The 12440-nt window shown below is 41.9% G+C and overlaps 1 protein-coding gene across 1 annotated transcript; it reads right to left on the reverse strand.

Moving 5' to 3' along the window:
* Positions 1-533: 533 nt before the first annotated feature.
* Positions 534-11146, reverse strand: npc1l1 (NPC1-like 1). The gene is made up of 21 exons (XM_010745516.3): positions 10924-11146; positions 9327-9488; positions 8301-9215; positions 7893-8186; positions 7579-7802; positions 7396-7496; positions 7139-7311; positions 6914-7042; positions 6310-6492; positions 6112-6226; positions 5752-6017; positions 5565-5654; positions 5283-5473; positions 3886-4013; positions 3664-3793; positions 3540-3592; positions 3309-3459; positions 2999-3230; positions 2210-2323; positions 1921-2083; positions 534-1520 (listed from the first exon to the last, which is right to left on the reverse strand). The coding sequence occupies exons 1-21, from the start codon at positions 10963-10965 to the stop codon at positions 1309-1311; spliced, it is 4068 nt and encodes a 1355-aa protein (XP_010743818.3). The 5' UTR covers positions 10966-11146; the 3' UTR covers positions 534-1308.
* Between the last annotated feature and the right edge of the window lie 1294 nt (positions 11147-12440).

Below are 12440 nucleotides of genomic sequence, written 5' to 3' on the forward strand. Positions count from 1 at the left end.
GAGCACAGATGTAACAGTAGAGTTTTAGAAATAAATGAGACCAACTGTTTAACACAGAGGACAACGATAAGGACAAAATGTGTGATATAGTGTAATGTGTTTACCTGATGAAGTGTCGAGGCAGCATAACAAGCAGAATCTCTCCATAGTGAAGGACAGACATGAAATTTAATTCTATAAATCCAGTTAGATTTTTTATTCTAGAGTCAAATGCTGAATATGAATCTTCCGTCAAGTCAAATTCCTAAATATCACTGGTGGAGCATGCACGGTGATAGTTGGAACTTGGGGTTTATAGAATTGGATCGAAAGGAACAAACTAGACGTTGTATTAATTAGAAATTAGGTTATTTATGTGCAAAGCAAACCACGGTGGACCCAGGATAGAACCCTGTGACATCCCATTTCTGGTGGCTTGACTGAATAAGAAGCTCTGATAGGATGGTGAATAATTAATAATCAATGTTATGTAGCTGCATTGCCCCTGCAATTCATGTAGGAATGGTAAATATAATTATTTAATACTACTTGATTTTTTGACAGTTTTAATGACAAATTTTATTCTAGAACATGCAGACAAAACGGAGAAGACGGAACAACATTCTGCAAGGTGAGTAGTGAAGTGTCTGCACTCACCCACCTGGCTAAAACAAAATGCAAATAAAAACATTCACACACTAAAATCTGCACAATTTATTTCATTGCATATGCAAACTATCAGTCACAGTTCTTTTTTTTATTAGTTTTTATGGTGCTGAATCTCTTTTTGTGTCATAAATAACTTAAATGTTTAAACACATTTAATATTTTTCTTTTTTTTCCACTGATTGCACATTTTACAGCAATGCCACCATACCGCTATTGAAGAAACTATCATAAGAAATGCTGGAGTGTGTCCTTTTGAATCACTCTAAACAGTACCAATGTGAAACATTATATAAATAATTCACCCATACAAAACAATTACATTCATTTAAAAAAAGAAAAAAAGAAAAACAAACTAATTCAAGAATATTCCTCGAGTTCCCGTCCTGTGTTGTGAAGACAAACGTGTAGTTTTCCACATGCTGAGACAGGAAGGTTGACTCTCATTGCAGCTGTCCGTTCTTGCTTTGCTCAGAAATATTGCACAACTGTGTGTTGCTATCTTGCAGTCCCACTTGGCTATTTCTAATTGAGGTGCACTGTTAAGTTAATTATTTGAGCCATGCGCACGACTCCTTATCTCTTTTCTGTGTCCACCCTTGTTCAGTTCGTCCCAGAGGTATTTTACTCGTCAGAGCTTGACAACAGTTTTGTTGCCGGTGTTCAGAAATGGGTAATCGCACCCTCCTGATGGGTTTTTGACGCTCTGCTGTCGTCTTTGGGAGCCGTCGTGGAGGCCGACTCTGGGTTCTGTTTCATTTCGTTGTCTTCGTAGCTCATGTTCTCATAGGCCTGATTTCTCATCTCCAGCTCCTTCTTAGCCCTTGCTTTGTCCTGCTGCATCTGCAGCAGCACTGCTTTATTCACACCAGGACCTGAAGAAGACAAGAAATATGAAGATGTGAACAAAATTATTCTATTTTTTATACTTTATTAATCCTGCAATGGGGAAATTCTTTTTAAACTCTATTTTTTTTATATGTTACATGCATTACAAGGGCATGCAGTACAAGGGCTCATAGACATGCAGTTGGAGAGAGATGGTGGAGTGATGAGCGGCCTCCCTGAGAAGCGCCCAGCGAGCAGGTTGGGGGGATCGGTGCCTTGCTCAGGAGGTGAACTGGCACCTCTCCAGCTACCAGTCCACCTTCCATATTTTGGTCCACGTGGGACTTGAGCCAGCCACCCTCTGGTTCCCAAGCCAAGTCCCAATGGACTGAGCTACTGCCACCCCTGAGCTACTTACTTAAACAAGCACACATATATGACACATACCAAAGAAGCTGAGCAGCACAGGGAGGAACACGAGTCCGTGAGCCATCCCCAAAAGTGTGATGATCAGGTTTAACCGGAAGAAGAAGATCTGGATGAGTTGCGCTTTGGCAAACGCCAGCACAATGATGCCCGGCAGGTTGGTCATAGCAACACCAGCAAACACCTAAAAATAAAGGTCACAGAATAAACAGATCAGCTGTTACTCTATTTGTATCCACCATGTGGAACTAAACATGGCTTTTTATCTCCCCGGTTATGTGAGTGATTATGTGAGTTTTCTGCTACGTACTGCGCTGCCCATGTTGGCCGTGGCCTCCTTAGCTCTTTCCACGTGCGTGGGCTTCGTGCTGAGTGCAAAGGATCTCGTCATGTGGGACACAAACTCTACAGAGATGCCCACTGCCTGAAAACAACACAGAGAATGTCAGTTAGTAGAATAAAGAAATGACTAGAGGTTCTTAAATTCTGCTTTTTACCCTATAGGTCTTCATTTTTCTTCTTATTTGTTTCGTTGTTGTAGTTTTATGCTTTTTACTTTTCTTCTAATCTCTAGTTTTTTCATGCAGCTGCTCTCTTACTTTAAGAACTGTTAGTTTTTGTCTATTTCTGTTCTTACTCTGTTCTGTGAAGCACGTTGGGCTACAACTTTGTATGAAAGGTGCTATATAAATAAATAAAGTCGAAGTAGAAGATGACATAGAAATGAATTTCCACTCATTGTTTATGTATCAAAACATAAAAAAATCTGAGAATGTTAAATATAGAGTGTTAGACTAATTGACCTGATGAATTTAAGGTTAGTTTTGTGAATTCAGATTTGAAATGTTATAAACTATACGTAAAATTAATAAGAAATGGTCCAAATCCAAACAGCAGAAGTTTAAATATCATTATTTCTAGGCCCCTGGTAAAAAATAGATTCCTACAATTCCCACGTCCTTCAAACTCCTCCAGTTTGTATTGTTAGAATTTAAAGTCTACGCTCAAATCACGATAATAATCATTTTTTTCCCTCTTGAGCCACAGAAGATATTTTACATGGTGCTTCTTTAATCCCCATCCCCAGGCGAGCTTTTACCGTGACCAGGTTGATGAGGGCCACCGCGTTGTAGTCGATGCCCCACAGCGTCATGATACCAACGGTGTCCACGGTGATCATGATTATGGTGATTAGGTTGAGCAGGCCGGAGCGCAGATCCAACCCCAGCAGCAGACAGCAAACCACGAAGGTCGGCAGCAGACACATGGAGATGTTGAAGAGCCCCTCGGGCACGATCGTCAGGTACTGCTCGTAAAAAACATTAGTCACCCTGGAAGAAAAAATACTGGTCAGAAACTACAGACAGCTTTATATGAAAAGAGCTGCAGATTGAGGTTAAAGTACATACGTGTAAGGAAATACTTCAAAGTCCGGCGAGGTGCCTGGTATTTTCCTCATGCCCTTGGTGATGTTGTCGGCCAGCTCTCTGGCCCTCTCCAGTGCAGCTGTGAACTCCTGAGAGTTGGTTACAGGTGTGTGGTAAGCCATGAACCGAGTGGCTGGAGGCAGAAAAGGTTCAGTTATTGCACCACTAAAAGAAATATCTTTGCCAGCTTTAAGATGATTTCTGAACACTTACCTATAATTTCTCCATTCTCTATCACCACAGCTTTGTCATACGCTCCAAGACCGCTGTTGAGAGAGACAACACGGAGTGAGATGATGTTTTTATGTTGTGATGTTTGTCCAGCTACAATACACACCCTTTTGGGCACTGCAGGTCCGGCCTGTTACTCAGGAAGTGAGGAAGGAACCGGTTAAACGTTTCCACATTGGGCCTGATGACGCCATCAAGAGAGAGCGTCATACACCTGCGGTAACACGTGTATTTAGCTGTTGATACATGGGAGCAGAGTGTTAATAAAAGAAGGGTAATGTGTTTTTATCATGTAAGGAAAATTCACACTAGACTTGGTGATTCTCACTTTCAGTTGCAGGACAGAACTGTCCAATATTTGGACCGGACGTGTACAGACGACAACATTTGGATCCAGGGTTCAGCCAGTCGATGAAATCATCGACCCAGGAGTTGGAGGGAATGGCCAAGTAGGATCTACAGATCATCAGAGGGTTAAAAAATAAAAAGGAGGTCAGTTAGGAGACTGTGATGCAAATCCTTAAAAAAACAGGTCACAAATATAAAGTTGAATTTCTTAAAAAGTCTCAGTAATTTTCTGAAACAACTGGGCTTTGTTGTTTTTGTTGTTGGGGACTATTTTCAGCGGTGGATTAAGACACATTTGTTGTTCTGTGCAGAAGTATACTGTGTGGGATCGACTCACATTAATTGTAATGTGCTACAGAGACAGTACTCGTTAAGTGTTAGGTGAGAAGAATAGAGCTGAAGATAGCAACCAGTTCTGCAACTTCAATGATTGACAGGAAAATAATTACCAACTATTTTGATAAATGGATTAAATCTGTAGATTTCCTGTTTTTCTCCTGTTCATATCACACTAAACCGAAAGTCTTTGCGCTTTGGAGTCGCTTAAAGACAAAATCTTTGAGATATTTTAAAGACTAATGAAAATAATCATTAGTCGCGGGCCCCTTTTGAGCTTGGAAATAAAAAACCCTTCCTGTAAATCCCATGCATTTCTTACCTAGTATCATTCTTTTATCTGTTTTACATCTTTCACTTTCATACGATAGAGCTGTAATTCTGGAAAAATTCCCCTCTCCTGAGAACTGCTGAGCTGATAATGCCACCGATACCCCAGCTCCTTATCTCCGGGAAGTTGTTAATTATAATCTCTCTGTGTCACAGTGATCTCTAGGTAATGTAATTATATATTGGAAGTGGATTAATGCACTGGATGGACTGCAGACTCTCTGACATGGCTCACAGGTTGTATCAGTCATTGTTATTAGGACTTTTAAATGCTAACCTGCTGTACAACTGGTCCTTTTATCACCGGTTATCTGTTTAGTGGGAATAAGTATTAATAAGTTTTATTACCTAACCTGCCTCATAACCATAACACAGCGGTTTGAACAGAACGCAGTGATTGTTCATTTGAAGAGTAATCATAGGAGATATTTTGGGTGTTTGCTCTCCCTGCCTGGTATAATCAGTTAGAGGCACCGTTTATCTGCTCTGTGCTGCTCATGTAACTGAGTTTATCATTAACTCATCTGATTGCTAACTGATGGCTAGTATGTAAGAGGTTGCTACTACGATATCAGCAGGTTCAAGGATCTGTCAGTGAGAAATACTGATTTGAAGGACAGAGGCAGAAAGCCGCCCTTCACTGGACTGAACAGAGGAACTATTCAACGACGCATATTCTTCTGTTCAGATTATATAAATGAACAAACTCACAGTTCAGGGTAATTTGTGGCATACTGGATCTTCTGGGTTAGTGAGAACTGATCGCAGCCCACGCTGGAGCAGGTTGCATTCATGCCCGCCCGGGTGGTGAAGTCGAAGCCCCGTGTTGTTACAAAATAAACGGGGACCCCGACTTCGAAGTATTTGTACAGGTACTGGAAATAGGTCAGCATGTAAGAGCCCTGCACCAAAAGCACAATGATCTTTGTGAGGTTACACCGAAAGAGATGTGTGCAGGAGTTCAGTCACGTTTATATAACAGTGCTTACTGACCTTAGGCATAGCCAGCTCCTGATCCAGACCCACAGTCACATGAAACATGAGGAATAAGGATCCGCAGAATATGAAGATGAACACCAACATCTGAAGAGGACGCAGGGCAGAAATATCCAGTTATAACATCCCTTTTTATTAGAGCATGAGTTTATGTTCATTCACTGGATTTTGGGGGTAGCTTTACCACTATGATCCTGGTGTAACGGTTCAATAGGACGGGGGCGTAGTACTTCCTCATGAATGGCAGCAGGAAGCCCTCGTTGGGCTTGTTGGGACGCCTGGTTGACACTTTGACACAGCAGAACAATTCACAGCGGTTGTTGTCCTGGCGCCGGGCATCCAGGGACAGCAGTGCCACAAAGGCAGTCATCTGGAGGACAAAGTCCATGAGCACTGCCAGGGCAGCGTACAGAGCAAAGGACTTCACTGCTGGCATGGTGGACAGGGCCCCTTTGGGTAGCAGACGCAAGTAGAGATTAACACGTTGTTCAGAAATGTAATGGTTTCCTTTCTTTTCTCACTAAATGTACGTTGACCTTCCTACCTAAAAAGAAGCAGACAGACTCGGAGAGACTGCACAGGAGCATGCTGGGAGCCACGTTTCCAAGGACGCGGCCGATCTGCTCCTCTCTCTTCTCTCCGGGCTTCCTTACATCTCTCTGCAAGGAATAAGAGAGTCAGGTAACATCACATCTTACAAAATCAGCAATACTCAAGTAGGTGCACACAAATATATACGCACCTGGTACTCCAGAACAAAGATGAAGATGTTGTCAGCTCCAACAGCAAGCACCAGGAAAGGCACGACCTGCAGGATGACCAGTGAGGACGGGATGCCGATCCAGGAGTAGAAGCCCATGGAGGCCAGGACGGAACAGCCGACCACCAGGATCCCACCCAGACCCACCAGAAACTTGGAGTCCACCTACAGGACACAGAGATAAGAATTCAGATGTACAGATGAACCTTTTCCTGCATCCCATATCTTTTGCTAGCTCATGTAAGTCCTTACGGCCAATAAACCTGCGTAGTACACTGTAGAGATAAGTGCTAAACAGCTGACGCAGTCATGCCACTGCAGTTTCTTCTTATCATATATGCGATAAGTACTGTTTCATTGATTTTAATATCTTTGTGGAAGCTTACCGTGTCCCAGCAATACCTCTGTTTTTACAGTAAAGTTATATGGCAACATCAGCAGGCTGACATCATGTGCCCACTGACAAAACATGCTGACATGCTTCAGAAGGTATGATGTTTACCATTTTAATTTAACGTGGTAGCACGTCAGGGGATGACCAAGGTCAATAGGGGGGTCCATCCCCTGGGGACCACGAATGCCTTACCAGTATGCGTTTCCATGAAGAGTATTCCCCAAGGGCCACAGCAATGTAAACAAAGATGACAGCGTAGCTGATCATGAAGATGGGGATATCCTCTGCTGTCGTCCGATTAATCTCGTCCTCTAGAGATCTCTGAGGACCAGGAGAGAAGAAAAGTCGGAGGATTAAGGTGATGGAGAAAAGTCAACACGCGCCTTGAAAAAGCTCTGACAGCAGGTCGTACTTTACCTCTGCCATGTATGCGAAGGTGAAGTTGCAGGCAGGGTCGTTCTGGTATTCTTGGACGATTTTAAGAAACTCTGTCTCCCACTGCATGGCCACTTTGAACTTGGGGTCGTTGCGAGGGAAGTTGTTGAGGGAGAAGGTCATTATCAAAGCCTGGGCATTGGTGTAGTCTTCGTCTGGGAAAACCATGTTCAGTTGAGTCACCTTTTTTTTGTGTGTGTTTATTTCATGTGTAAAAGACGTTGGTGAAAGCAACTTACTTTTATAACCTCCCACAGCCAGAAAGGAGAATACTGGAGCTCCGTAATCAGCCATGCAGCTCATACCTAAATCAGTGATGTCCTTGAAGGACAGGGGAGAGCTTGAGGGGAAAAGGGAAGATCATAAAGTTCCTGAGCAATTGCAGATGAGGACTACAGTCTGATTTGAAATTGAATCCTTACTTGAGGCAGTAGATTAAGTGGTCCCTCCAGTCCACCTCTTTGGTTACCCCCAGCGACGTCATGTTCACCTTGGCGTTAATGTTTTCCAGGCTGTTCTGGAAGTACTGTGGCAAGCTGTTGACTGCACAGTCTGTCAGGGAGGAGTTGGTTGGGTTCAGCGGTGCGAAGCACACGTCCTTCAGACTTGCCACGCGGTTCAGATCTTCTGACCAGAATTCGATGTTCTGAAAAAAATGGCAGAGAAGAGGAATCAGTGCGTCGGTTCATAGGGTGAGCTTTTACAGTGGTCAGCTCTGATTCTGGGCTCGGGTTACCTGGATTCGTTTTTGGAGCGTCAGCAGCTCGATGATGAGATCTTTGGATACAATCCCGCTAAAGTTCTGCGGCCCAAACAGCAGAGAGTCGTAAATGTGGCCTTTTCTGCTCGGCGCTGTCAGAATCAGCTGGTTCGTCCTGAAGAAAGGGTCGAAGTGTGTGTCGTGGAATTCTTTCTCCTGGCGGGCACGGCTGTTGGGAGCAGACCACAGCTCAACTGGGTCAGTGGAAAGCCTAATGTCTTTGAGGCCGACGGAGAAAATAGCCACGATTATAGCTGACAGCAGGAGCACCTTGAAGGAAGATAAAATATTAGAACATCTTATCCATCTGGAAACAACCTTTCTTGTTCTTCAAATCAGTTTAAATCTGTTTAGAAATGTTAAAAATACTTTGGTGAAACTAACCGTGAGGGGCCAAGAGGCGATGATGGTTCCCCATTGCTGAAACTTCAAGCTTAGGAAAGTTTGAGCAGCCAAGCTGTTCCTGTCGGTGCACGTCACCTCTGACGGATGAATGATCTGCTGAGTCACATCGTTACTGTTCTGGTCTTTGCCTTTCCCCTTTCTTTTTCCCTTCTCCTCATCTTTTCTCTTCTTGGACCTCACCCAGAAAGCGACCAAGATGTATAAAATGAAGGCAAATACCAGGAGGCAGAATAAGATGATAGAAATCACGAGGTAGCCGTCTGTGCCCAGAAGTCTGAAGGGGCCGGGGGGCATTTTAGGAGGCGGCACCCTCGGGCATGCCTCTTCACAGTCCTGGCAGGAGCAGGCCTTTCCTCCGGACGGTGTGGTCTCGTTACACTTCAGAGCCTGTCCATTGTAGGGAATCACGCCCGGTGGTAGCCCCTCGGTGTCTCCCTCTTTCATCAGTTTGAAGTTGATGTCCAGTGGAGCCAAGCCGTTACTGGAGTCTCCCTGAAAGTCATACCAATACTGGGGGGTGCAGAGCTTGGCGCCGTACCGACCACACATGGTGGCGATGGCGAAGCCCCCTGTGGCTGGGATCCTAACGTTCTGACAAGACTTAAAGGAGGCATCTGCGAAGGTGGTGGTGAGGAATGCCTGGTAACCTATTACAGCTGTGTTAGTCTCGTTGTCTTTGTTAGTAACATTCATCACCTTTGTGATCTTTACTGTCTGGCTCTGGTTGGGGCTGCAGGTATTGATGCAGTGCACGTGGGCAAAGTTCTGAGCGCAGGAAGGGCACCGGATCAGTACAGCCTTGGAGAGGCCCAGACTCTCCTGCAGGGATCCCAGCTGTTTCATGGAGCAGCAGGCGTATGTGTTGACCGGTCCACGGTCCAACATGGGACACACCTGCAGCAAGAAAAAACTGACAGACTAAAACACGAAGACTCTTTATTCTTAAGAACAGATCTTCTCTACCATGCTTTACTCGGTCCTGTTCTCTCAGAAGGATTTACAGACCTGTTTGAGTTTCAAGTAGTGTAGTCCTGTGAGGTGACGGGCAGCACTGTAGTTGAGACAGGGGACGATAGGAGTGATTAAGGCGCTATCTACAGATGGGTTTATACCGCACTCCTCATAGAAAGCGCAGTAGCCTGGCTCGTGTTGGGCCTCCGACAGCACCTGGAGAAACCACATTTTGTCACAGGTAAGAGACGAAGACGAAGAAGAAGACGGCAACACTGACTCTTTGCATGTTATAGATAAATCAAGTTCAAGCTCAGTCAGTCAGGATTTATTTGTATATCACTTTTCATACAGACAACTAAAAAGATATATATATGTATACTTTATAACTTTTTAATGATCATCAGACCGTACGATCCATGGTATTTTTCAAATCCGTCTAAAGCCTTGTGTCTTTACTTATTTATTGATTCTATTACTATTTATTTCACTATAATTAACCTTTTATTCATTTGTATGATCGGGGTTTCTCTTCTACTTTTTTGTAAAAGCAGTTTGGTGAAATCGTTCATTGTTTTATAACTAAATTAAACTGAGTTAACCAAACACAGTGTAGATTTACTTAATTAATTTAAGTTTACAGCAGAGTGCATTCATTCATTCATCCAGGGCTGATTTACTTTATGACTTATTTTCACTCTTATTCCATCGACCAAAACCTTTACTTTTAATTGTTATCTTTTAGAAATTACAACTAGTTTATTTTAAATGACTTAATTTAATTCATTGTTACTAACTCTTTAGAACTTTCAGGTGTATGGAAGGTATTTAATGCCAAAACAAATCAAACAAACAACATGTACATTGTAACACACATCTGCACCTCTTTCACTTCCATCTGTTTTTTACTCCTTTTTATGATTCAGTGGGTTTTATGTGTTATGTATATAAGTGTAAAGATGTATTATGTGTTATGTATATAACATACATTCCTCTCTTGTTATCTTATCTTACTATTATTATCAAGTGGGTGTTATTTTCCATTATATTTTTACAAAAAGTATGAAACTCTGTCTGTCTATTTACATTTTATTTTCATTTTTACCTTATTATATATGAAGCAGGTTTTTATTTTCTATTAATTATCACAGTTTTCATTATATATTCATTATATGTATTTTCCAGTGCATTTCTTCTTCTTTCTTTTCTGCATTTATACAAATTATTATTGTCATATGTGTATATTATTGTATATGTGTTGTGTTGTTGTGATGATTCCTCATTAACATTTATCTAAGTCTCTTTGCTGCCACTTCTCTAACCCGTTGACAAAATCATTTTTGCTTTGACGTTTATGGTGCTTTATTAACGACATAAATTCAACTTTAGTTCTTTTGTGTTTACCAACTTCTACCAACAGTTTTTTTTTTTTTTTATCACGCTCTCACCTGTAAATGATTACATTTATTTTACATTAAATGTATTCTTCTACTTTTGAACCCTGGTCACAGATCATATCCCAGTAAAAATCATAAAGTTTTTGATAGAATAAAGCAAAGTGAGGTTGTTATTCTGTTGACTGAACATTGTTTTATATTACAGTATATGTTTTATTATTACCTTACAAAGACAAATAACTAAACCAACTTACCAGACAAGTCAGAAAAGTGATCAGGGCTGTGACAGGGACCATGATTCCTGCAGGTCAGGATCCTCGAGTACAGTGTAGAATAATCACTGCTGCCCTGTTGGAAGATACATTAGTTAAAGCGAGACTTCGACAGGTGTCCTCTCCTATCGTCTGCCTGTCTAACAGTGTTAGGAGGGTTGGGGGAAGGAGAGACATCATTACATGTCCAACGTCACTACACCTGTGATGTCACATCATTCTTATCTGGTGTGATGTGACGGCTGGCCAATCACAGCTACGATCAATCTTTTTCCCTGTCTGATAATTAACATGGGAGAGATTTTGATAGGGTTGCTGAGGAGATTCAAAGTAACAGGGAGAATCCAAAACAACAACCGCACCCACTTTGCGCCTGAGTCATTGTTGCTGACACTCTTTTAGTGTTTCTACTGGAGGCAGATGGACACGGAGACACTGGTTGACCTGAAGCAGATCGACCAGGATAAGATAGGATTGTCGTTAAGGCAGGGTATGCCACAAACATGCAACACTACAGTGGATCAGAACATGAGCTTTGAACCGTCATCTAAGTTGTGTCGTTGTGTGCAGACTATCGGATCTATAAGGTGCAAAGAGCCCCGGATATATTTCTGTCCTTAAGTTAGTTTTGTAGAAAATTCACGACAGGCATGACTTATCACTTCCCTGAATCACATCCTATAATCCAAGATCAACTTCATAGTTAATCTTGTTATCACATGTCAAGGTTGGAGCTGAGATAAAAACCTGTAACCGACCTCATCAGGGCGAATCTGTGATAAACAGAGATGAGGAAAAAAGACAAGAAGAAATGGGGCAGATAGGGTGATGGTCTTTGTTCTTTCGTACGCTGATAAGTCACGACATCACGTCGAATTTTATAACTTTTCCAGTGCACGGAAAACTGCTACAGTGGATTCAAGTCAAAAGATAAAATCACATGATTTATCAGTGTTAGTATCGATTTATCTACTGCTTGTCATTTTGCAGCATGATCGAGCAGAACTTTGTTTTTCTTTTCTGGTGTTTAACTTCCTCTTCTGCGGATGAATGAATTTATTCTTATTTGTTCATTTTATTCCTACACTACACTTCTACTTTATGAGTACTTCTGTACTTATGGCACTTGTTTTTTTTTATGAGTACCACTGTACTCATAAAGAATGGGTGCCAGAAGACTCTGCACCTCTCAAGGTTAAACATAGATGATCATTTCCTCATATATAAAGGACTCTGCCCATTTGTAACAAACAGTAAGCCACAAATTTATTCAAGAAGCATTTGTATGTGTAACATTTTTTTATGTGATGAGATATTAAATATTCAAGAATGGACAACAGATCCACAAACAACATGTTTATGTAACAATTTGACACCTGTACCTTTACGTAACAAAATAAGCTATGATATTTTATATTCATGTCATATTTCAAGCAATTTCAGCAGGGTAGACACAATAGCTGGAACACCTGATCAATGCATAACATGCAATATATATT

The sequence above is a fragment of the Larimichthys crocea genome, chromosome III (assembly GCF_000972845.2).
Source record: "Larimichthys crocea isolate SSNF chromosome III, L_crocea_2.0, whole genome shotgun sequence".
NCBI classification, from domain to species: Eukaryota; Metazoa; Chordata; class Actinopteri; family Sciaenidae; genus Larimichthys; species Larimichthys crocea.

Bases quoted from the DNA above. Each gene is read 5' to 3' on its own strand.
- npc1l1 (XM_010745516.3), bottom strand. From the start codon at position 10,965: ATGGTCCCTGTCACAGCCCTGATCACTTTTCTGACTTGTCTG. The intron at 6,227-6,309 runs GTGCGTATATAT...TATTCCTTGCAG, and splicing joins TCTTTGTTCTGGAGTACCAG to AGAGATGTAAGGAAGCCCGG. The intron at 6,018-6,111 runs GTAGGAAGGTCA...TGCTACCCAAAG, and splicing joins GTCTGTCTGCTTCTTTTTAG to GGGCCCTGTCCACCATGCCA.